A 23,362-nucleotide genomic window follows, 5' to 3' on the forward strand; every position below is an offset into this window, starting at 1 on the left:
ACAAGAAAACTTAGTGTGTGCTTTTATTGTGGCTTTGCCTTCCTTAACTCATATGAAATCAAATTTTTGACTGTAATACAAATATCTAAATGATGGATAGGTTTAGGAACACCTACTATTAGAAGATCTATATTGGGTACCACACCAAGAACTCCTACTCCTTTTAAGAATGCGCTTGCTGCTCAGGAGAAAAAATATGGACCTCTTAAAATTGTGGTATGTAGACTCCTTTATTTTTAAGAATTTTCCTAATTTTAATAAGACAAAATTTTTGATTTTTAATCCTTGATTTTTAACATTTTAAAAAAGATGTTCAGTGAACTGGATTAAAAAAATGTTATCTCGATTTGTAAGTTTGAATTTGTGTTAATCTTCTTCCTTGTAAGTAAACCTTTGCTTGGCTTCTTTTTTTTTTTTTTTTTTTTATTTTTTATTTATTTATTTATTTATTTATGGCTGTGTTGGGTTTCGTTTCTGTGCGAGGGCTTTCTCTAGTTGTGGCAAGCGGGGGCCACTCTTCATCGCAGTGCGCGGGCCTCTCACTATCGCGGCCTCTCATTGCGGGGCACAGGCTCCAGACGCGCAGGCTCAGTAATTATGGCTCACGGGTGCTTGGCTTCTTTTGAATTCAGACTTTCTTTATATCATCTTGAGAAGGCAAGTCAAGTTTCAGTAGAACTCATTTCTTAATACTAAAACCCACCTTTTAGTAGTTTCAATAGCAGTTACCTACAGTAGAATAAAATAATTTTAATATTTTGATATACATAAGCACTTTCCTAATAATATTTATGAAACTGATTGATTATGATACCTCTTTAAGGCTCAGTTCCTCTTCTATTCAGTGGATATCATAAAACACCCCAGCAGGTTATTTGTGAAGATAGATAATAGAAATAAAGGGGCTGGTACTAAGTTTCAAGTAGTATGTGCTTAGTTGCTGCTATTATTATTTTAATAATAGTGGTAACAATAGTAGTACATGAATGGAGGTGGGAAGTGTTACCTGTGTTAGCACACAGATAATTTTGAAGTACCTTAGGTGAACCATGGGCATTCTGATTCTAGGCAGATAAAGATTTCTGACAAAAAGATTTCTGACAAATTAGGCACATTAGAAATAAAATATGATTTTTAAATATTGGTCACTTCTAGGGTACTTTAGGTTATCTTCTATTTTTAGTCATATTTTGAGTAATCAATTAATAAATTCTAGTTTCCTTGATTTAATCAATTTTCTACCAAAGAGCATGTCTCACACTCAAATCTCCTAGTCCTTTCCTTTTTTTTTGAAATACTGTTTTAGAGGGTACATAGTAGGATTGATCAAGTCTTTTTGTCACTTAGTTCCATATGCTACTATGAACAATTATATTCTCTTTAGAGTTCTCTAAACTTTTTAGTTTTTATGCATATACACATAATAAAAGTGGGATCACACTATGTACTCTTTTGTAACCTTTTTAAATTTAATAAATTGTATATATTTATCCCATAATTTTTAATGTTTTGTATTAGTCCATTGTATGGAATTACCTAATTGATTTAACTAATCTGTTTCAGCATTTTGTTATTCATTTAAAAAACTTATCATTAATTTGATAAATATTGATTGAGTGCCTAATACGTGCCAGGCGCTGGGCTAGGCTTTTGGGGATGTAATGTTAAACATGTCAGGTATGCTTCCTGCCTTCAGAAGGGTGTGTAGCCTAATTGGGAATTTGACAAATAAGCAATAATTTGAAGACAGTTGAAAAATTCTGACAGTGCCTCAGGGTCATTTGGTCAACATATACGTTGAATAAAAAATTATCATTTTAATAATAGTGCATAAGAATTAAGTTTCAGGTATCTAAGTCCCTGTCAGTTTGTTCATGTTTCGGAAGAATTTATCCATTGCCAAAACAGGTCATTTTCATCAGCAATTTAAGATAAAAAGAAAGTATTGATTTTGTAATTAAAATTTCTAAAGTATCTGTAGGCTCATTTGTAGCGAGCTGACTTTTCATTCCTTCTGCTCCTCCTCCTCCAGTTATTTACTGAGCACCTACTATGTGCTAACCACTCAGCTTTCTTGTGTATCTTACAGTGGGTCAAAGGCACTTCTTAGAGGTTGGCTTTCTAGGACACTTGTATTCTTTCCTTTTTTATTTTTAAACTGAAGTATAGTTGATTTACAGTGTTGTGTTAATTTCTGCTATATGGCTAAGTGATTCAGTTACACACACACACACATATATATATATATATATATATATACTTTCTTTTTCATATTCTTTTCCATTATGGTTTATCACAGGATACTGAATACAGTTCCGTGTGCTATACCGTAGGACCTTGTTATTTATCCATTCTATATATAATAGTTTGCATCTGCTAACCCCAAACTCCTAATCCTTCCCTCCCCCACCCCTCTTCCCCCTTGGCAACCACAAATCTGTTATCTATGTCTGTGAGTCTGCCTCTGATTCATAGATCAGTGCATTTGTGTCTATTTTAGATTCCACATATAAGTGATATCATGTGGTATTTGTCTTTGTCTGACTTACTTTACTTAGTATGATAATCTCCACTTTACTTAGTGTGATAATCTCTAAGTCCATCCATGTTGCTGCAAATGGTATTATTTCCTTCCTTTTTATGGCTTGAGTATTATTCCATTGTACATATGCACCACATCTTAGGACACTTGTATTCTTACAGAGGAAAAATAGATTCTAGGTTTCTTTTTAAGAACACCTTATCTATATTCTTTGTGAAATGTAATCCTTAAAACAAGACCACTTGGAGCAACACACAGAAATACTGACATAATTCCTGCATGTCTCAGGCTGTAGATGAGAGCACTTTAAAAAAATTCTTTTTCCATTTTTAAAGTTTTTGTAAGTGCTGTGAAATCTCATTTATATATGAATGCTATTCTCCCTAACTTTGTTGACTGGGAACACAAGCTGCTGGTCATTACATGCTGCCAGTTTGTTCTTTTGTTTAGTGGCGCTTTGATTACCTTTTTTTTTTTAAACATAGATGAATAATATTTTGAGACTATTTCATCATTCAGCCCACATTCACTTTTTTTTTGTATCCTGCCTTCCCACACTCCAGTACACACATAGACACACACAGACACACATGCACATGCACACACTTCTTGAACACTGTGTCTCAGCTCTAAGTTTAAGGCTAGGTGTGCAGAGATGTATACACAGATGAAAAAGATGTGATCACTGCTCTCAAATAGCTCACATATTTAGTAGTAAGAGAAACATGTAAACTAGTAATTACACACTATACAATAAGTACAATAAAAAATAGAAGAAGGAGAGCTACTGTAGTCCCAATTCATTCTATGTTTCCTATTTTTATATAAAATACTTGGGGAAATAATCACTTTTCTGTTTAATTTTGAGGATCCTGATTGAAGCAGGAGCTGTAATATGTTCCCAAAAGGAAGACTTTTGTTTAGTGCTCTAGCGTGAAGAAAGTGGCACACTTCATTCAGTGCTTGCAATGTGCAATATTATTTTTGCCAATAATATTTTGCAATATTATTTTGCCATAGCTATTGAGAGCAGTGATCACATCTTTTTCATCTGTGTATGTATCTATAGGGACTGGGAGAAAATTATGCCAATAATGAAAAAGTATAAAAGATGGGTTTCTATATATGGGAGAAAAAGGAATTGCTATAAAAGGCTTTTTAAAAAACCCTTTTAAAAATAATTTAGTCACAGCCACTTGCCTTCTTGGAAGAGATATTCGGGAAGTTTTAAAAGAAGAAACGGGAACAGACATATTCCTCAAAGAGGAAGATAACCAGCTACAAAAGCTGCAAACAAGAGGTGATCTTTTAGTATTGTTGTTAATAAAGTCTTACCATGTTCAAGTGACTTGACCATAATGTTCCTGTTGTGAATTATCCATTCTAGCATACTGCTTCTGTAAAGAAGGTCAGAAATCACTAGTCTTAGATAATTGGGAAAAAAGAAGAACCAGCCACTCAACTAGTAACTGAAGACCTTTCAGACATGCAGGTTTGTAAAGAATTTTCTTATATTAAGATGGTTGCTTTAAGTCCTAGTGGTTTCTTGTGTTTTACTCATTGTGTGGCTAATTCATTAGAGCTTCTTAGAGGGTTTCCTTTAGTAGTATTCTGCCTAATTCAGAGAGAAACAATTAACTGTAGAGAATATCTCATTTACTTCCTTGCTTTTTATATTTGTTTGGTTTTGAGAGGAGTTAGCTCTCTTATGTATGATGTCAAAAAATGGTAGTTCTCAAAGCTTTAAATTTCAGTATCTTTGGTTCATTTCTTAAGTATTTAATTTTACTGCATTACTAGAAATTTCATCAGAGCCAGAAGCTCTCTTGGAGGGAAATGAACAGGGCTTCCACTACCACTTACTCAGTAGTCCCTCTATTTGTCTCCATTTTTGAGTTAGTTATTTTATTTTCCTCTTTCTTTTTTCTCTTAGTCAGAAAATATATTTACAACATCTTTATTAATGATACCATTATTGGAAATACATGACAATAGGTGCAACTTGACTCCTGAAAAACAAGATATAAATTCAACCAACAAAACATATACACTTAATAAAAAGAAACCAAACCCTAACACTTCCAAAGTTGTCACATTGGAAAAGAATCTTCAGGTATGAATTTATAAATTTCTTTCAGTGACTTTTGTTGTTGTTCATTCAATTATCACTTTGGACCTACTGATCACAAATTATACTTTTTCTTTTAAATTCAAAATTGACTATAATAGTAACTAGACATTCACCATTGTTTTGTCACTCAAACTAGATTTGGGTTTTTGAGAGACTCACTCATCAGGGCACATACAAACGAAACAATTGGAATGGTAGCCAGAGACTCTTCTGGTGATTTCTTAAGCACTGTTTCATTTTTAAACTAAAAATATCTAAATCTACTTCTGGCACCTCTTCTTCTGTAATAAATAATTGTAGTCCTAATTGCTACTTTTAAAGGGTAAGTGGTTGGAAGCAGTTTCAAACTTGATTTTGTTGGTATCGATATAATGGTTTCCAGTGAACTTTCTGGCTCAAAGTTGTAAAACAGAATCCTTTTTTCTGATGCTATGCAGCCATTATGTAACTGCAGATGAAGGCTGGAGAAATTTTTACTTTGTTATCTTAAGAATTCAACCCAGAGAATTTGAGAGGTCATTGAGGAGGAAGTTTTCTTCTATACGCTGCAATGACTGCAGAGCTAGCCTTCCTGACATTCAAGCATTCCTTGAAAACATCTTTGGCAATCAGATGTGGCCACCTCCTCTCTTTCTTGAGCCACTGCTCTTCATAGAGCCATGTAACACATTCTCTGAATCCATTTAAAATGATCCCATTTACCAGTGTCAAACACAGAACTTTTCAGGAAAATTTATTACAAAGCAGGTCATACCTATAGAGTAGTAACCTTTACTCTATAATAAGGGAAGAAAACAAATGAAACAAACGTAAACTTGACTTTGTGTTATGATATATTTCCTAATTTGCAAGACATAAAGCATTCTTGGTTCATTTTTTGACATTGCATTCTCTCTTTAAATCTTTTGCAAAACTTTGAAGCAGTAAAGACTGACATTTCTTTCCATGTTTAGACTGATTTGATTTGAGGGGCAGTTGTGGGAACAGAAATTTTAAACTGCCTCCACAGTCCTATAGATAGCTAAAAATTGACTTAAAAAATTGATCATAAATACTTTAGTATGTATTTTGACACATCATTATTTAAAAAGAATCACAATGCTGTTATCAAAAACGTTTTTTACAATAATTACTTATCAGATATCCAATTAATTGATTTTTTAAAAGTGTAATTGTGAAGTAGAATGGATAGTTATCTTAGTAATTTTCACATCACTATTAATATTTCCTTCCTAGTCTTGTGAGTGGGAAACAGTGGTTTATGGGAAGACAGAAGACCAACTTATCATGACGGAACAAGCAAGAAGATATTTGAGTACTTATACAACTACAGGCAGTACCTCAAGAGCTCTCATACTGTGATTGTTATTAAAACTGATGAAATGCCCCACTCCCTTATTAGATTCTATACCAAATTAGGTTGCAATGAAATTTTTTTGTTGATTAACTGTTTTTAAAGTTTTAATACAGCCCTAAAACGGTTTGCATCCTTTTTCATATTGGGCAAGCAGAAAGCTAGGTAAGGGGTAGACAATTTCATAGTTTATTTTTTAAGACGTAAGATTTTTAAAAATTGTTTTTAAAGAACAAGATGGGGAAATCATATTAGAATATTCCTGGATATTCTAAAAGTAAATTCTCACATATTTTCTTCAGAAGATATATGTTGCTACTCTCCTGATGCTGCAGTTTTGTTATAGATAGGTTTTATGAGTATGTATGGTTTCTGAAACTAGTCTCTGTATAGAAAGCACTCATGGTTTTATGAAGTACTTTTGCCTATCTGCTGATTTACTTAGGCTACCATTTACAAAGAAACACGGTGGAAAGGAATTTAAAAGAAAGAAAGTTGCACTACTAATTTTTGGTATTTTTCAAAAAACAGTAAAATTAACTACAGTGTTAAATGTATTTATTTGAGCATAGTACTAAAAACAAAAGGCATTGCAAAATGGTTTTTTCCTTATTAGTGAAGAGTCAGTATTTTCTTCATAAATCTCAGAAGAGCTGAGAGTTTTGTTGAATGTATTGTACAGTATGTAGGAGCAGGAAAACTTTGTAAATTGGAAAGAAGTCTGTTTTTATAATTTATTTTCATTTTTAAAGCTTAAATGTAGATATTTATACCTATACAGGGTGTCTAGAAGCCAATGTTGTTTCCTGTTATTACAAGCTAACATAGTAAAGAACAATTTTGACTTTTAAGTATGAAACAATAGTAAGTTATAGCTGCAAAGAATACAATATCTATACTGTATGTCACGTCTACCTAAATATTGCACTATGTCCTTTAAATCATGTTGGTTATATAAAGTAGTTCTAAAAATGTACTAAATAATAATTTAATATTTTCTTTTTAAATTATATGGGGGGGTCATATAAATTAATCTGGTGATTTGTATATGTGTTTGAAATTTTTGCATTTTGCTTAAAAAATAATATGGTACTTTGGTCCCTAAAAACAGTCTGCACTTAGACGTTTATTATATTTACTCAATGTTTCAGAAGTAGAGAACATTATCTTTTATTTATAAAAATATATGTCCTTTTATAAATGTTTTGTGTTTCTCTACAGGTTACAACAGTTGCTTCAGTTGCCTGTTTTAGGTGTTTGCACTTATTTTATTTCTTCTTGAAAGAATGTCTTTATTTGCTTTTGTGTAGAGATTTTATGTAATTTTTTTTGAGACATATAATGGTGTGCTGTCAACTTAAACACTGACAGGTAAATAGAATTGTACACTGTAGTTTTAATTATTTGTAATTGACACACTCTCTCCCTCTCCACTCCTGAAGTATGCTGCTATAGAAGATAGCAGAATCGGCTTGCTGCTATGAGAGAAGGAAAGAGCGACCACCACTTGCACTGTGTGAAAAGATAAAAAGCAAATGATGGCAAGTTCTCAAGTTAACTTAATGGAATCAACCATTACCAGGCAAATTCTTGCAAATACTAAAATGCTATGCCTTAAAACAAAAACAGCTTAAGATTCTCTGATGTTTTTATGTTGATAGAAATGGAAATACTATTTTAATGCCTAGCTTTTGAACAGTAGACCTAAAAGGGTTTTAAGCTATTTAAATCTACTTGCTCATTTTTGCATATTATATGTAGTGAGAAGTGAAGAAAATGTGTGGTACTAAGATTATGCCTTGTTGACACAAACAGATGAACCAATTTGAATCTTCTTAGCATGTTTGTTAAGTATGTTGATTGCTTCCTAATTAGTGAACTTCTCACAGAAATTTCACTTTGTAAAACCAATGATTGTAGCAAAATCATACTGGATCATTTCAATTTCAGTTATCTTGAATAGCACATAATGGTTCCTTTTTTTTTTTTTAAATGTAGCCCTTAGCTGGTTTGGATGAACATAGTCTCCAATTACCAAAGTATAATATCTTGGAAGAGCTATATTTTTTTAAAGCATAATTTTTCTTGAGCATTAAATTATCCCACATGTAATATATTGCAAATCAGCTTGGGCTTTTTGGACAGAGTACATATTTGGGTTGGTATTGGTTGAATCCTCTAGTTAACTGCTTTGTTGCTTTTTGCGAGAAGATTTCTTAATCTTAAACATGTCAGGCATCTTAACTCACCTTTTATACTGTTGTGTTCCTTTGAATTTCTTTCAGTATGTTATAAAAATGCCAGACACACATGTAGCAGCCATACTTGCATGGAAACTGACTACACATATATAATACCACATTTTGTTGTAAGGTTTTCGCATTAATACAGCAATTACCCTGACTAAATTGAGTTTTTTGATGTATGGGAAAGCTTTCCATTGTAAGAGAATCTTGCATACAATGTTGACTGTTAACATCCAAAATAAAACATCTGTGTACAAGCTGACATGGCATTGCTCATTTCACTTTGGTTTTGTATTTTGTGGCATTGATTGAACCTTTAAGGACTTAACCCAACATTCTGTTCGTAGACCATTTTTCTCCTTTAGAGCTCCCTTTACAGGTGATTTTATCTTAACACAGCTTGACGTCTTTACTCAAGAAATGGAAATACTTGAGCCTCATTTAGAGCCATATTTTCAACTGCCTTTAGATATGACTCTTTCCATATGACTCTTCTGTCAGTACCTTAAATGTAGTATGTTCTCTTTTTCCCAACTTGGACCTGCCCCTTCTTTGTTCTATCTCTTAGTGGTGTTATTTTCCCTTTGGTCACCCACTGTGAAATCTCGTGCCTCTCCCCTCACCCTGCACATTGAAATCTGTTGTAAAATCTCAGCCCACATAAAGGCACAGCTCTAATTCCATTCCTTCATCTTTTATTTAGATGATTGCACTAATCACTCTGATCTCCATTCTACAGAAATATGAAGAAATTGTTCTGTGACATCAGGGTGTCACCTGGGCAAAGCCAACTGGTCACCCAGTCAGGTTTGTGCAGTATTATATCACCTCGGTGAATTTGTCACCATCTAGATTTTACCTTTAGCCTTAGAAATCTGATGGATTAACCCACCAAAAATGAGTTTACCTCTCACTAGAATGCCTATATCAAGTGTGTGAGACTGACGCATGAAACCAGAATGCTAATTTATTAATTTACAGTGTGAAATATAACTGCTGAGAGGAAATACAACTGCTTATATGTGAGTGTAAAGAAACTTATAAAAAACACACAGATTTGATCACATCTCTCCTGTTCAAAGACCTTCCATAGTTGTCTGTTGCCTAAATAATAAGACTTCTCCTTCTTCACTTCCTAATCTGGACCTGGTGACTTGGATCTTTCAGGAACATATATGTACATGCTTCTATCTCCGTGCCTCTCCTCATGGCTGCTTATCTTTGTCTCCCTACCTGTTAGAATCCTACTCAGCCTTCAAGGCACAGGTCTGTGAATCATTTCCTGATTATCCTGGTGCCTCCATAAAACTTTCCCACTAGACTTCATGTTTTGAAGCGTAGGGATTGCTATTTACAGCTCCTGCGTCTAGCATGGTGCTTAGAAAATCTCAGTAAGTGTTAAATTGAAAGAATGTTAAAAAAGTAGTCATGACGCTTAGGGAATATTAACTATACTTATTTTGCACAACAGTTGTGAATAGCTTTGGTCTCTTAGTTATCTGCATAAAACCAGTGTTGCTTTATAGTCAGTAAGCTATTATTTTGTTAAAATCTTTTAGTTCATTTTATAACCATGTGATTTCCTGCCTGATTTATCCAGTTATAGAGTGGTAGGCTTGCCAGCCAATCAGACTTTTAATTGTAATATAAAACAGATGGGAGGTTTTGAAGAGGTACTTCCCACTCTGTGACTCTGTGAGAAGTGAAAAGTTATTTTTAATTAAGTAGTGGAGGGTAAAACGAACCAAGTGCAATTCCATCAGAACATTACACTTTCCCCTTCCCTGGCCGTTTTTGTTTGTTTGTTTTAATAAATAGATAATGTCAAGAAGATGTTTAAAAATATTGGTGGAAAACCAAGATAAAGTACACCAGGAAAAAAATTATTCATGGCTGACGTGTTGGGAAGAGAGTGTTTTCAAAAACTTTTTAGTATCTTGGCATCAGTACATTAAAAGCTGTTGAGTTTGAGCAAACTCCATATTAAAAGCAGTGTACTATCCTGCCCTTATTTTTGAAGGTCTCAGATCCGGTATACTTATTCAAGTTCCAAGTACAGAATGTGCTAGATTCGAGTGGATTTTTCTTGCCAGCACAGGGAAAGAAGGAGGGAGATTGACTTTACTCTGGTTTTACTACTGTAATTTTGCCAACCATAGCTCAAAAGACTGGATCAGTTTCTGACATAATTTCCTAAGCCCCAGTACAGTTAGCACTTATTTATTTGTTCAACTAGCGACCAATACTTAACTGTGTGTTTACAGTACCTGGCACTAGGTACTGGGGATGCTGTGGTAAACAGGATGGCTTCCCTTGAGGAAGCTGATATTCTAGAAGAGATGCATAAGTATGTAACAGAAATGGCATCTCTCCTCTGGCCAAAAGTGAGATCAAGTAGCCAAGTTCCGCCCAGATAGTGTGGATTTCCCCCCTTACACTATGGAGAATTGTGCCCAGGGGTCTTCCACCTCCCAGGAAGTTCACAGACTGAAAGTTTGAGTGCAAGTAACAGCTGCAACCATGTGCCAGTCACATACCTGATCTCATTTAATCCTCCCAACAACTCTATTAGATAAACATTTTATAATCCACTTCTATGGATATGGAAACAGGCTTAGGTTAAGAGGCTTGTCCAAACTCAGTAAAATGCTGAGCCGGGATTCATTCAGTCATCTGAGATTTGGATTGATTCTTTAAAAATTAAGCATAGGGCACGAAAGAATACATATATGATTCTATTTCTCTAAAAGTATAAAAACAGGCAAAACTAATGTATACTATTAGAAGTCAGGTAGTGGTACCCTGGGTGGGAGGATTGTTGAAGGGAACCTTGAGGGGGGTGTCTGGAGTGCTGCAGTGCTCTATTTCTTGCTCTGGGTGCTGATTTTGGGGGTGGGGGTGTGGCACACCGCACAGCTTTCGGGATCTTACTTCCCCAAAGAGGGATGGAACCCGGGCCCCGGCAGTGAAAGTGCAGAGTCCTAACCACTGGACCGCCAGGGAATTCCCTGGGTGCTGATTTTATGGATAGTTTTATGTTTATACAAATTCAAGTTCTACTATTATATGTGCACTTTTCTGTGTTTATGTACATTACACTTCAATAACACGTTTTTAAAAATTAAGCCTAAGTTGGATAGTAGAGGAAAATACAAACGAATTATTCCTTGCACTATTCCGTTCATATGCTTACATGTAAGAGTCTACAATGATAGCACTGTTATGGATGTCTCACCATTATTCTCTAGTATATGTTGGGCCCATTTCTTCTGCTAAATTTATGTTAAAAGTGCTGCATGGAATAAGTGACTATTTCCTTGGGCTGTATATACCAAATATACCAAAAGTTGACCTGTGAGAGCTTCCTCCACTCCACCAAATGAACTCTTGTCAGAGTCCTCCATAATGGTCCACAGTTACATCTCTGAACCTTGCCAGCCACATTAAAGTTCAAGCTTTCACTCCTGCCCCACTGAAATTTCCATATTCTCCAATTACACGTCTCTCTAATGTGGTCCACTAGTTACTTTGTACTTTGTCAGCTACATTGCTTTATAGCACAATGTGTTATTACCTTGTTTATTTAGTGTTGATGTTCTCTCTCTCTCTCTCTTGCTGGTTTTTTTTTTTTTTTTTTTTTTTTTTCTGGCTGCGAGACTTGTGGGATCTTAGCTCCCCAACCAGGGATTGAACCCAGGCCCTCAGCAGTGAAAGCACCGAGTCCTAACCACTGGACCGCCAGGGAATTCCCTAGTATTGACGTTCTCTTAACCAACATTCACTTAACTTACTCATCTGATTGACGGTTAGTAAGCTAACAGGCCTTCTCCAGGTTATTGAACACTTTTGCTCAATTAACAATGAGTGCAAATAATGTCAGATAAGAGGGCGTCTACATTTTTAAAAGTTCAGTAATATATTTTATTTAACCCAATATATCCAAAATATTATCATTTAACATGTGATTAATATACATTATTAATGAGGTAATTTACATTCTTTTTTTTCCCATGCCAAGTCTTTGAAATCCAACGTGCCGATGTGTAATCCAAATCCAATGTGTAATCCAAATCTGATGTGTAATGACGCTGTTGTGTTCATCCAGCCCCACTTGTCCCCTTGGCTGGGTGCACGACCACAGGCAGGGCCCTGCACCGAGACACAGTGATGTGCGTCTGCTCTGCCCTTGGTGCCCACCACAGGGGCCCGCTGATCACATGCAGCAGCAGAGGAAGCAGACAGTGTATCCATCTGCCAAATGTATGTGACAAAAAGACTGAGGGGCAGGGGACTGTGGAATGTTGTCAAGAGAAGTAATTCATGGAGTAGGCAGGGTAACCTCCACTGGAACTCACTTTGCCTCTTCTGAGTTCCCACTGCACCTTATCTGTCCCTCACTGCTGGTTGTCATTACTTCTGTTTTTTGTTGTAGTTTTTTAATGTATGCCTTAGCTCCTCTTGCAGACTTGTAGCTCTCTAAAGAGTTCCAGCTCCCACTGGGCCCTCAACATACATTCTCTAAATGTTCCAGAATGTTGTCTTCTGGTTTTGTTTTGACTCACCTACACTGACTTCATTTATAACTTAACCAAGTATTTGTTAGGGGAGGAGGAGGGGAGCCTGGATCTTTTTTTCTGGTTCATTTACTTTTTTTTTTTTAACATCTTTATTGGAGTATAATTTCTTTACAATGGTGTGTTAGTTTCTGCTTTATAACAAAGTGAATCAGCTATATGTATACATATATCCCCATATCTCCTCCCTTTTGCGTCTCCCTCCCACCCTCCCTATCCCACCCCTCCAGGTGGTCACAAAGGACCGAGCTGATCTCCCTGTGCTATGTGGTTGCTTCCCACTAGCTATCTATTTTACATTTGGTAGTGTATATATGTCCATGCCACTCTCTCACTTTGTCCCATCTTACCCTTCCCCCTTCCCGTATCCTCAAGTCCATTCTCTAGTAGGTCTGCGTCTTTATTCCCATCTTGCCCCTAGGTTCTTCATGACCATTTTTTTTGTTTGTTTTTTAGATTCTATATATATGTGTTAGCATAGGGTATTTGTTTTTCTCTTTCTGACTTACTTCACTCTGTATGACAGACTCTAGGTCCATCCATCTCACTGCAAATAACTCAATTTCGTTTCTTTTTTTATGGCTGAGTAATATTCCATTGTATATATGTGCCACATCTTCTTTATCCATTCACCTGTTGATGGACACTTACGTTGCTTCCATGTCCTGGCTATTGTAAATAGAGCTGCAAAGAACATTGTGGCACATGACTCTTTATGAATTATGGTTTCTCAGGGTATATGCCCAGTAGTGGGATTGCTGGGTCGTATGGTAGTTCTATTTTTAGTTTTTTAAGGAACCTCCATACTGTTCTCCATAGTGACTTTATCAATTTACATTCCAACCAACAGTGCAAGAGAGTGCCCTTTTCTCCACACTCTCTCCAGCATTTATTGTTTGTAGATTTTTTTGATGATGGCCATTCTGACAGGTGTGAGGTGATACCTCATTGTAGTTTTGATTTGCATTTCTCTAATGATTAGTGATGTTGAGCATCTTTTCATGTGTTTGTGGCAATCTGTATATCTTCTTGGAGAAATGTCTATTTAGGTCTTCTGCCCATTTTTGGATTGGGTTGTTTGTTTTTTTTAATATTGAGCTGCCTGACCGGCTTGTAAATTATGGAGATTAATCCTTTGTCAGTTGCTTATTTGCAAATATTTTCTCCCATTCTGAGGGTTGTCTTTTCATCTTGTTTATGTTTTCCTTTGCTGTGCAAAAGCTTTTAAGTTTCATTAGGTCCCATTTGTTTATTTTTGTTTCTATTTCCATTTCTCTAGGAGGTGGGTCACAAAGGATCTTGCTGTGATTTATGTCATAGAGTGTTCTGCCTATGTTTTCCTCTAAGAGTTTGATAGTGTCTGTCCTTACATTTAGGTCTTTAATCCATTTTGAGTTTATTTTTGTGTATGGTGGTAGGGAGTGTTCTAATTTCATTTCTTTTACATGTAGCTGTCCAGTTTTCCCAGCACCACTTATTGAAGAGGCTGTCTTTTCTCCATTGTATATGCTTGCCTCCTTTATCAAAAATAAGGTGACCATATGTGCGTGGGTTTATCTCTGGGCTTTCTGTCCTGTTCCATTGATTTGTATTTCTGTATTTGTGCCAGTACCATACTATCTTGATTACTGTAGCTTAGTAGTATAGTCTGAAGTCTGGGAGCCTGATTCCTCCAGCTCCGTTTTTCTTTCTCAAGATTGCTTTGGCTCTTCGGGGTCTTTTGTGTTTCCATACAAAATGTGAAATTTTTTGTTCTAGTTCTGTGAAAATGCCAGTGGTAGTTTGATAAGGATTGCATTGAATCTGTAGATTGCTTTGGGTAGTAGAGTCATTTTCACAATGTTGATTCTTCCAATCCAAGAACGTGGTATATCTCTCCATCTGTTTTTATCATCTTTAAGTTCTTTCATCAGTGTCTTATAGTTTCTGCATACAGGTCTTTTGTCTTCTTAGGTAGGTTTATTCCTAGGTATTTTATTCTTTTTGTTGCAGTGGTAAATGGGAGTGTTTCCTTAATTTCTCTTTCAGATTTTTCATCATTAGTGCATAGGAATGCAAGAGATTTCTGTGCATTAATTTTGTATCCTGCTACTTTACCAAATTCATTGATTAGCTCTAGTAGTTTTCTGGTAGCATCTTTAGGATTCTCTATGTATAGTATCATGTCATCTGCAAACAGTGACAGCTTTACCTCTTCTTTACCGATTTGGATTCCTTTTATTTCTTTTTCTTCTCTGACTGCTGTGGCTAAAACTTCCAAAACTGTGTTGAATAATAGTAGTGAGAGTGGGCAACCTTGTCTTATTCCTGATTTTAGAGGAACTGGTTTCAGTTTTTCACCATTGAGAACCATGTTGGCTGTGGGTTTGTCATATATGGCCTTTAGTATGTTGAGGTAAGTTCCCTCTATGCCTACTTTCTGGAGAGTTTTTATCATAAATGGGTGTTGAATTTTGTCGAAAGCTTTTTCTGCATCTATTGAGATGATCATATGGTTTTTCTCCTTCAGTTTGTTAATATGGTTTATCACACTGATTGATTTGAGTATATTGAAGAATCCTTGCATTCCTGGGATAAATCCCACTTGATCATGGTGTATAATCCTTTGAATGTGCTGCTGGATTCTGTATGCTAGTATTTTGTTGAGGATTTTTGCATCTATGTTCATCAGTGATATTGGCCTGTAGTTTTCTTTCTCTGTGACATCTTTGTCTGGTTTTGGTATCAGGGTGATAGCGGCCTCGTAGAATGAGTTTGGGAGTGTTCCTACCTCTGGTATATTTTGGAAGAGTTTGAGAAGGATATGTGTTAGCTCTTCTTTAAATGTTTGATAGAATTCGCCTGTGAAGCTGTCTGATCCTGGGCTTTTGTCTGCTGGAAGATTTTTAATCACAGTCTCAATTTCAGTGCTTGTGAATGGTCTGTTTATATTTTCTATTTTTTCCTGGTTCAGTCTCGGAAGGTTGGGCTTTTCTAAGAATTTGTCCATTTCTTCCAGGTTGTCCATTTTATTGGTATATAGTTGCTTGTAGTAACCTCTCATGATCCTTTGTATTTCTGCAGTGTCAGTTGTTACTTCTCCTTTTTCATTTCTAATTCTATTGATTTGAGTCTTCTCCCTTTTTTTTCTTGATGAGTCTGGCTAATGATTTATCAATTTTGTTTATCTTCTCAAAGAACCAGCTTTTAGTTTTATTGATCTTTGCTATTGTTTCCGTCATTTCTTTTTCATTTATTTCCGATCTGATCTTTATGATTTCTTTCCTTCTACTAACTTTGGGGGTTTTTTGTTCTTCTTTCTCTAATTGCTTTAGGTGTAAGGTTAGGTTGTTTATTTGAGATGTTTCTTGTTTCTTGAGGTAGGATTGTATCGCTATAAACTTGCGTCTTAGAACTGCTTTTGTTGCATCCCATAGGTTTTGGGTCGTCGTGTTTTCATTGTCATTTGTTTCTAGGTATTGTTTGATTTCCTCTTTGATTTCTTCAGTGATCTCTTGGTTATTAAGTAGTGTATTGTTTAGACTCCGTGTGTTTGTATTTTTTACAGATTTTTTCCTGTAATTGATATCTAGTCTCATAGCATTGTGGTCGGAAAGGATACTTGATACGATTTCAATTTTCTTAAATTTACCAAGACTTGATTTGTGACCCAAGATATGATCTATCCTGGAGAATGTTCCATGAGCACTTGAGAAGAAAGTGTATTCTGTTGTTTTTGGATGGAATGTCCTATAAATATCAATTAAGTCCATCTTGTTTAATGTATCATTTAAAGCTTGGGTTTCCTTATTTATTTTCATTTTGGATGATCTGTCCATTGGTGAAAGTGGGGTGTTAAAGTCCCCTACTGTGATTGTGTTACTGTTGTTTTCCCGTTTTATGGCTGTTAGCATTTGCCTTATGTATTGAGGTGCTCCTATGTTGGGTGCATAAATAGTTACAATTGTTATATCTTCTTCTTGGATTGATCCCTTGATCATTGTGTAGTGTCCTTCTTTGTCTCTTGTAATAGTCTTTATTTAAAATCTATTTGTCTGATATGAGAATTGCTACTCTAGCGTTTTTTGATTTCCATTTGCATGGACTGTTCTTTTCCATCCCCTCACTTTCAGTCTGTATGTGTCCCTAGGTCTCAAGTGGGTCTCTTGGAGACAGCATATATATGGGTCTTGTTTTTGTATCCATTCAGCCGGTCTTTGTCTTTTGGTTGGAGCATTGAATCCATTTACATTTAAGGTAGTTATCAATATGTATGTTCCTGTTACCATTTTCTTAATTGTTTTAGGTTTGGCTATTGTAGGTCTTTTCCTTCTCTTGTGTTCTTGCCTAGAGAAGTTCCTTTAGCATTTGTTGTAAAGCTGGTTTGGTGGTCCTAAATTCTCTTAGCTTTTGCTTGTCTGTAAAGGTTTTAATTTCTTGGTCAAATCTGAATGAGATACTTGCTGGGTAGAGTAATCTTGGTTGTAGGTTTTTCTCCTTCATCACTTTAAAATATGTCCTGCCACTCCCTTCTGGCTTGCAGAGTTTCTGCTGAAAGATCAGCTGTTAACCTATGGGGACTCCCTTTTATGTTATTTGTTGTTTTTTCCCTTGCTGCTTTTAATATTTTTTTCTTTGTATTTAATTTTTGATAGTTTGAATAATATGTGTCTTGGCATGTTTCTCCTTGGATTTACCCTGTATGGGACTCTCTGTGCTTCCTGGACTTGATTGACTATTTCCTTTCCCATATTAGGGAAGTTTTCAACTATAATCTCTTCAAATATTTTCTCATTCCCTTTCTTTTTCTCTTCTTCTTCTGGGACCCCCTATAGTTCGAAAGTTGGTGGGTTTAATGTTGTCCCAGAGGTCTCTGAGACTGTCCTCAATTCTTTTCATTCTGTTTTCTTTATTCTGCTCTGTGGTAGTTATTTCCACTCTTTTATCTTCCAGGTCACTTATCTGTTCTTCTGCCTCAGTTATTCTGCTGTGGATTCCTTCTAGAGAATTTTAAATTTCATTTATTGTGTTGTTCACATTGTTTGTTTGCTCTTTAGTTCTTCTAGGTGCTTGTTAAACGTTTCTTGTATTTTCTCCATTCTATTTCCAAGATTTTGGATCATGTTTACTATCATTACTCGGAATTCTTTTCGAGGTAGACTACCTATTTCCTCTTCATTTGTTTGGTCTGGTGGGTTTTTACCTTGCTCCTTCATCTGCTGTGTGTTTCTCTGTCTTCTCACTTTCCTTAACTTACTGTGTTTGGGGTCTCCTTTTTGCAGGCTGCAGGTTCGTAGTTCCCGTTGTTTTTGGTGTCTGCCTCCAGTGGCTAAGGTTGGTTCAGTGGGTTGTGTAGGCTTCCTGGTGGAGGGGACTGGTGCCTGTGTTCTGGTGGATGAGGCTGGATCCTGTCTTTCTGGGGGGCAGGGCTGCGTCCAGTCGTGTGTTTTGGGGTGTCTGTGACCTTATTATGATTTTAGGCAGCCTCTCTGCTAATGGGTGGGTTTATGTTCCTGTCTTGCTAGTTGTTTGGCATAGGGTGCCCAGCACTGTAGCTTGCTGGTCGTTGTGTGGAGCTGGGTCTTAGCGTTGAGATGGAGATCTCTGGGAGAGCTTTTGCCATTTGATATTACTTAGAGCCGGGAACTCTCTGGTGGACCAATGTCCTGATCTCAGCTCTCCCACCTCAGAGGCACAGGCCTGACATCCAGCTGGAGCACCAAGACCCTGTCAGCCACACAGCTCAGAAGAAAAGGGAGAAAAAAAGAAAGAATAAAATAAAATAAAATAAAGTTATTAAAATAAAAAATTTAAAAATTATTAGGAATAAAAAAATTTTTTAAGTAATAAAAAAAAAAAAAAAGAGAGACAGAACCCTAGGACATATGGTAAAAGCAAAGCTATACAGACAAAATCACACAAAGAAGCATACACATAGCCACTCACAAAAAGAGAAAAAGGAAAAAAAAAATATATCTATATATATATACACACACAAAAAAAACGGTAGAGCAACCAAATCAATTATCAAATCTACCAGTGATAATAAACTCTAAATACTAAGATAAGTAATACTAAGATAAGATAAACCTAAAACCAGAAACAAATTAGATGCAGGAAGCAAACACCAAGCCTACAGTTGCTCCCAAAGTCCACCTCCTCAGTGTGGGATGATTCGTTGTCTACTCAGGTATTCCACAGATGCAGGTACATCACGTTGATTGTGGAGATTTAATCCGCTGCTCCTGAGGCTGCTGGGAGAGATTTCCCTTTCTCTTCTTTGTTCGCACAGCTCCCGGGGTTCAGCTTTGGATTTGGACCCGCCTCTGCGTGTAGGTCGCCTGAGGGCGTCTGTTCCCCGCCCAGACAGAATGGGGTTAAAGGAGCCGCTGCTTCGGGGGCTCTGGCTCACTCAGGCGGGGGAGGGAGCGGTACGGAGGAGGCGGGGCGAGCCTGCGGCGTCAGAGGCGTCGTGACGTTGCACGAGCCTGAGGCGCGCCGTGCGTTCTCCCGGGGAAGTTGTCCCCGGATCTCGGGAGCCTGGCCGTGGCGGGCTGCACAGGCTCCCGGGAGGGGCGGTGTGGAGAGTGACCTGTGCTCGCACACAGGCTTCTTGGTGGCGGCAGCAGCAGCCTTAGCGTCTCATGCCCGTCTCTGGGGTCCGCGCTGATAGCTGCGGCTCACACCCGTCTCTGGAGCTCGTTTAGGCGGCGCTCTGAATCCCCTCTCCTCGCGCACCAGGAAACAAAGAGGGAAGAAAAAGTCTCTTGTCTCTTCGGCAGCTCCAGACCTTTTCCCGGACTCCCTACCGGCCAGCTGTGGTGCACTAACCCCTTCAGGCTGTGTTCACGCCGCCAACCCCAGTCCTCTCCCTGGGATCCAACCGAAGCCTGAGCCTCAGCTCCCAGCCCCGCCCGCCCTGGCGGGTGAGCAGACAAGCCTCTCGGGCTGGTGAGTGCTGCTCGGCGCCGAGCCTCTGTGCGGGAATCTCTCTGCTTTGCCCTCCGCACCCCTGTGGCTGCGCTCTCCTCCGTGGCTCCGAAGCTTCTCCCTCCGCCACCCGCAGTCTCCGCCCGCGAAGGGGCTTCCTAGTGTGTGGACACCTTTCCTCCTTCACAGCTCCCTCCCCGAAGTGCAGGTCCCGTCCCCATTCTTTAGTCTCTGTTTTTTTCTGTTTTCTTTTGCCCTACCCAGGTAAGTGGAGAGTTTCTTGCCTTTTGGGAAGTCTGAGGTCTTCTGCCAGCGTTCAGTAGGTGTTCTGTAGGAGTTGTTCCACATGCAGATGTATTTCTGATGTATTTGTGGGGAGGAAGGTGATCTCCACGTTTTACTCCTCCACCATCTTGAGGGTCTCCCCTAAAGAATTTTTCATTCCCTGTAGACTGTGCCAGCGAGGTGACAGTCTAGACAGATGATGACTGTAGATCAGCCCCCTGAACCCAGTGCTTTGGCACTATGTAAGCTGGGTCACTTGGAACAGTGGGAGGTGGTCTGCCTCTTTCTTCAGTCTGTCCTTTCCCTCTGTGTACAGGGGCCATTTTGGGAACCAACAATTATGATTACAAACTAAGTAAAATTATACATATATTTGGATGAGAAATCTGGGTATCTAGAAAGGAAGTCTTCATTTCAATCTCATGCCATTGCTACTGACCCTTTGGAGTCAGGCCCAACAAGGGTCCTCCTGACCAATGTCTTGCTCACCAATATAATGAGACCAAGTTTGGTTCAGAAGCAAAGGAAAGCATAATTCTAGGATCCAAGAATGGAGAGTTTCGAGCTCCAGCTCTAGAGTATACCATTCTCCCTGACAGGCCAGCAGCGGGGCTGCTTTATAGGATTACATCCCATGTTCTTATTCATTCATTCTCTCAACAAATGTTGACCATAACCATAAACTAGTAGGGACAGATAAGACCTGGTTCCAATCTTACCCGATTTAATGTTTAGTGGGGAGAAAGACACACTAAACAAACAATGACCCTAACGAGTATATAACCACAAAACCATGATGAACGTTCTGAAGGAAAGGAATGCCATGTTTTATGGATGTCTATAATGCCAACTAGATGGGTGGTCAGGCAGAGAAGGTTTCCCCAGGGAAATGATGCTTGAGCAGAATCTCTCCCGAGAGAGAGATATAAAATATAACAATATGAACAGAACGAAGCTAAACTTATTTATTGGCTGGCATTTGCTCTCCAGGCTCTATGTTGAACACACCTCCAGTCTGCACACCCCCTCAGCAGGGCAGGCTCTCTCGGCTTCTACTGCATCCACTGAAACACCACATTCTAAGCTCAGAGGCCACAGCTGCAGGATGTGTAGGGTGCGAGCCTGAACATGACCTCAGCATCTTTCAAAGTTTCAGGAGGGCACCTAGTTGGGGAGTGTTGGAAGAAGGAATGCCAGCTCTCAGGAAAGCTCTGGTTCTCAATTACCAACTCTAGCTACTTCTGGCCGAAACTTCCTCTCCAAACATGTGCAGTCTATTACTATAACTATATTGAATCTAGAAAAATCAAGCTCAACATATACTATTGGGGCCTTATCAGTTATTGTAATTGTCAGAATATTGTGTTTACTATTATCATTAAGTCCCATAGGACTCTAGAGTTTATTGAAATAGTATTTTTTAAAAAACTTGGAATGGCTTGAGAGGTATATAAAAGCAGTTTTTGGGTGAATTCTTTCTTTAAAAACAATGTAATAATAAATAAAGAGTCTCATTGGATTATGTTAATGGATTTTCCTTAGACAATTTTAACTTCTAGGTTGGTTGGCTTTTATTGGTTGGTTTTTATCACCCACCTGGCTCTTGCCCATAATCTTGTCATGCCTGCTCAAGGAATATTGAAACCGGGCCCCACAGAGTGAACAGAAGCCGGTGGCTAACAGGAATTCTTGATCTTGTCTTGCAGAGCAACAGATAGGGAAACAGCTTGTTAAAACAGTTCTGCCCTTAGACTGCCTTCACTGATTAAGCTTTCTTTCTTTCTTTCTTTCTTTTTTTTTCTTTCTTTCTTTCTTCTTTCTTTCTTCTTTTTCTTTCTTTCTTTCTTTTTTTTTTTCTTTCTTTTTCTTTTTTTCTTCTTTCTTTTCTCTTTCTTCTTTTTTTTCTTCTCTCTCTCTTCTCTCTCTCTCTCTTCTCTTTTTCTTTCCTTATTTTTTTCTCTTTAATTGCATGCCTTCCCAGCTTCACGTAGCCCCATTGTTTTACAGGAAATTGGAGGCAGCTCTTGTCCAGTGTCAGCCGGCTAAGGCTGGTTGGGACCACTGACCCTAAAACTGGGCTTGTGCAGGTGTCTAGTGGATGGTCTTTTGACATCAGAGGACTGGAAAACTCTACCCTAAGATCATGTTAAGTGCCTCCATTTTTTTTTTTTTTGTGACTACCTGCTGAGCTGTAGAGTTCAAAGGCATTTCCATCCACTCCAGGGTGCTTTCTAATGCAATTTCTCTCCTCCTATGGGTCTCGAAATGGTAGTACAGCTTCCTATTACCTCATTGTATTAAAAGAATATACCATCCCTCTAAAAACATCACCCAAGTTTTTTGCCCTCAGGATGAACTTGAGTGCCTCCATTTAAAAAAAAAAAATTTTATTTATCAATCAATTAATACACAGTATATTCATGTTTATAACATTATATAATATATTGCTATTTATTATATAGTTTTATTTATTTATTTATTTTGGCTGCACCAGTCTTAGTTGCCGGCATGTAGGATCTTTCAATTGCGGCATGTGGACTTATTTGTAGCATGCAGACTCTTAGTTGTGGCATGCAGAATCTTAGCTGCGGCATGCAGACTCTATGTTGTGGCATGCATGTGGGATCTAGTTCCCCAACCAGGGATCAAACCCGGGTCCCCTGCATTGGGAGAACGGAGTCTAACCCACTGGACCACCAGAGGAGTCCCAAGTGCCTCCATTTTTGAATATGAGAAGCATGTAACCCAGATATGCCTGTGCAGAACACATTATCTTGCCTTTTCCCCTGCCCCCAGTCACCCTTTCCCCACACCTAAGACCTCCCTGCTTATCCCTTAAATATCCCATACCCCTAGACTTCAGGGAGGTGGATATGAGACTTGTTCTCCCATCCCTGTACTTGGCCGCCTTGTGAGTAAATTCTTTCTTGGTTGTGAACCTTGGCATCTCAGCATTTGGCTTGCTGTGAGTTGGCCAACAGACCTGCTTTGGTAACAATATCAACTCATTCAAGTCACTGTGCTCAACTATTTTGGCTCATAGAAGTTTGAAATAGAAAGATCTTAGGTCTCTCTCTGTAAAATGGGAATTAATACACTATACTCTGCTGTATTAATTTCCAATTGCTGCTGTAACAAATTACCACAAATTCAGTGGCTTAAAACAATGCAAATTTATTATCTTACAGTTTGGAAGTCAGAAATTTGAAGTCAGTTTCAACGGGCTAAAGTCAAGGTGTCAGAAAGCCTGCATTCCTTCTGGAGGCTCTAGGGGAAAATCTATTTCCTTGCATTTTCTAGCTCCAAGAGGCTGCCTGCATT

At 37.8% G+C, this 23,362-nt stretch overlaps 1 protein-coding gene across 1 annotated transcript in view; it reads left to right on the forward strand.

Annotated features, from left to right (window-relative positions):
* Positions 1 to 8,525, forward strand: part of MYBL1 (MYB proto-oncogene like 1) — a 36,068-nt gene extending 27,543 nt beyond the window's left edge. The window contains 9 exon segments of the mRNA XM_036830931.1: positions 107 to 216; positions 3,729 to 3,750; positions 3,753 to 3,816; positions 3,818 to 3,842; positions 3,930 to 3,951; positions 3,954 to 3,982; positions 3,984 to 4,034; positions 4,476 to 4,655; positions 5,910 to 8,525. Of these exon segments, the coding sequence (XP_036686826.1) occupies positions 107 to 216; positions 3,729 to 3,750; positions 3,753 to 3,816; positions 3,818 to 3,842; positions 3,930 to 3,951; positions 3,954 to 3,982; positions 3,984 to 4,034; positions 4,476 to 4,655; positions 5,910 to 6,035 (629 nt within the window). The 3' untranslated portion in view covers positions 6,036 to 8,525.
* The last annotated feature ends 14,837 nt before the right edge of the window (positions 8,526 to 23,362 follow it).

This window comes from Balaenoptera musculus, chromosome 17, assembly GCF_009873245.2.
Source record: "Balaenoptera musculus isolate JJ_BM4_2016_0621 chromosome 17, mBalMus1.pri.v3, whole genome shotgun sequence".
In the NCBI taxonomy this organism is placed as follows: Eukaryota; Metazoa; Chordata; class Mammalia; order Artiodactyla; family Balaenopteridae; genus Balaenoptera; species Balaenoptera musculus.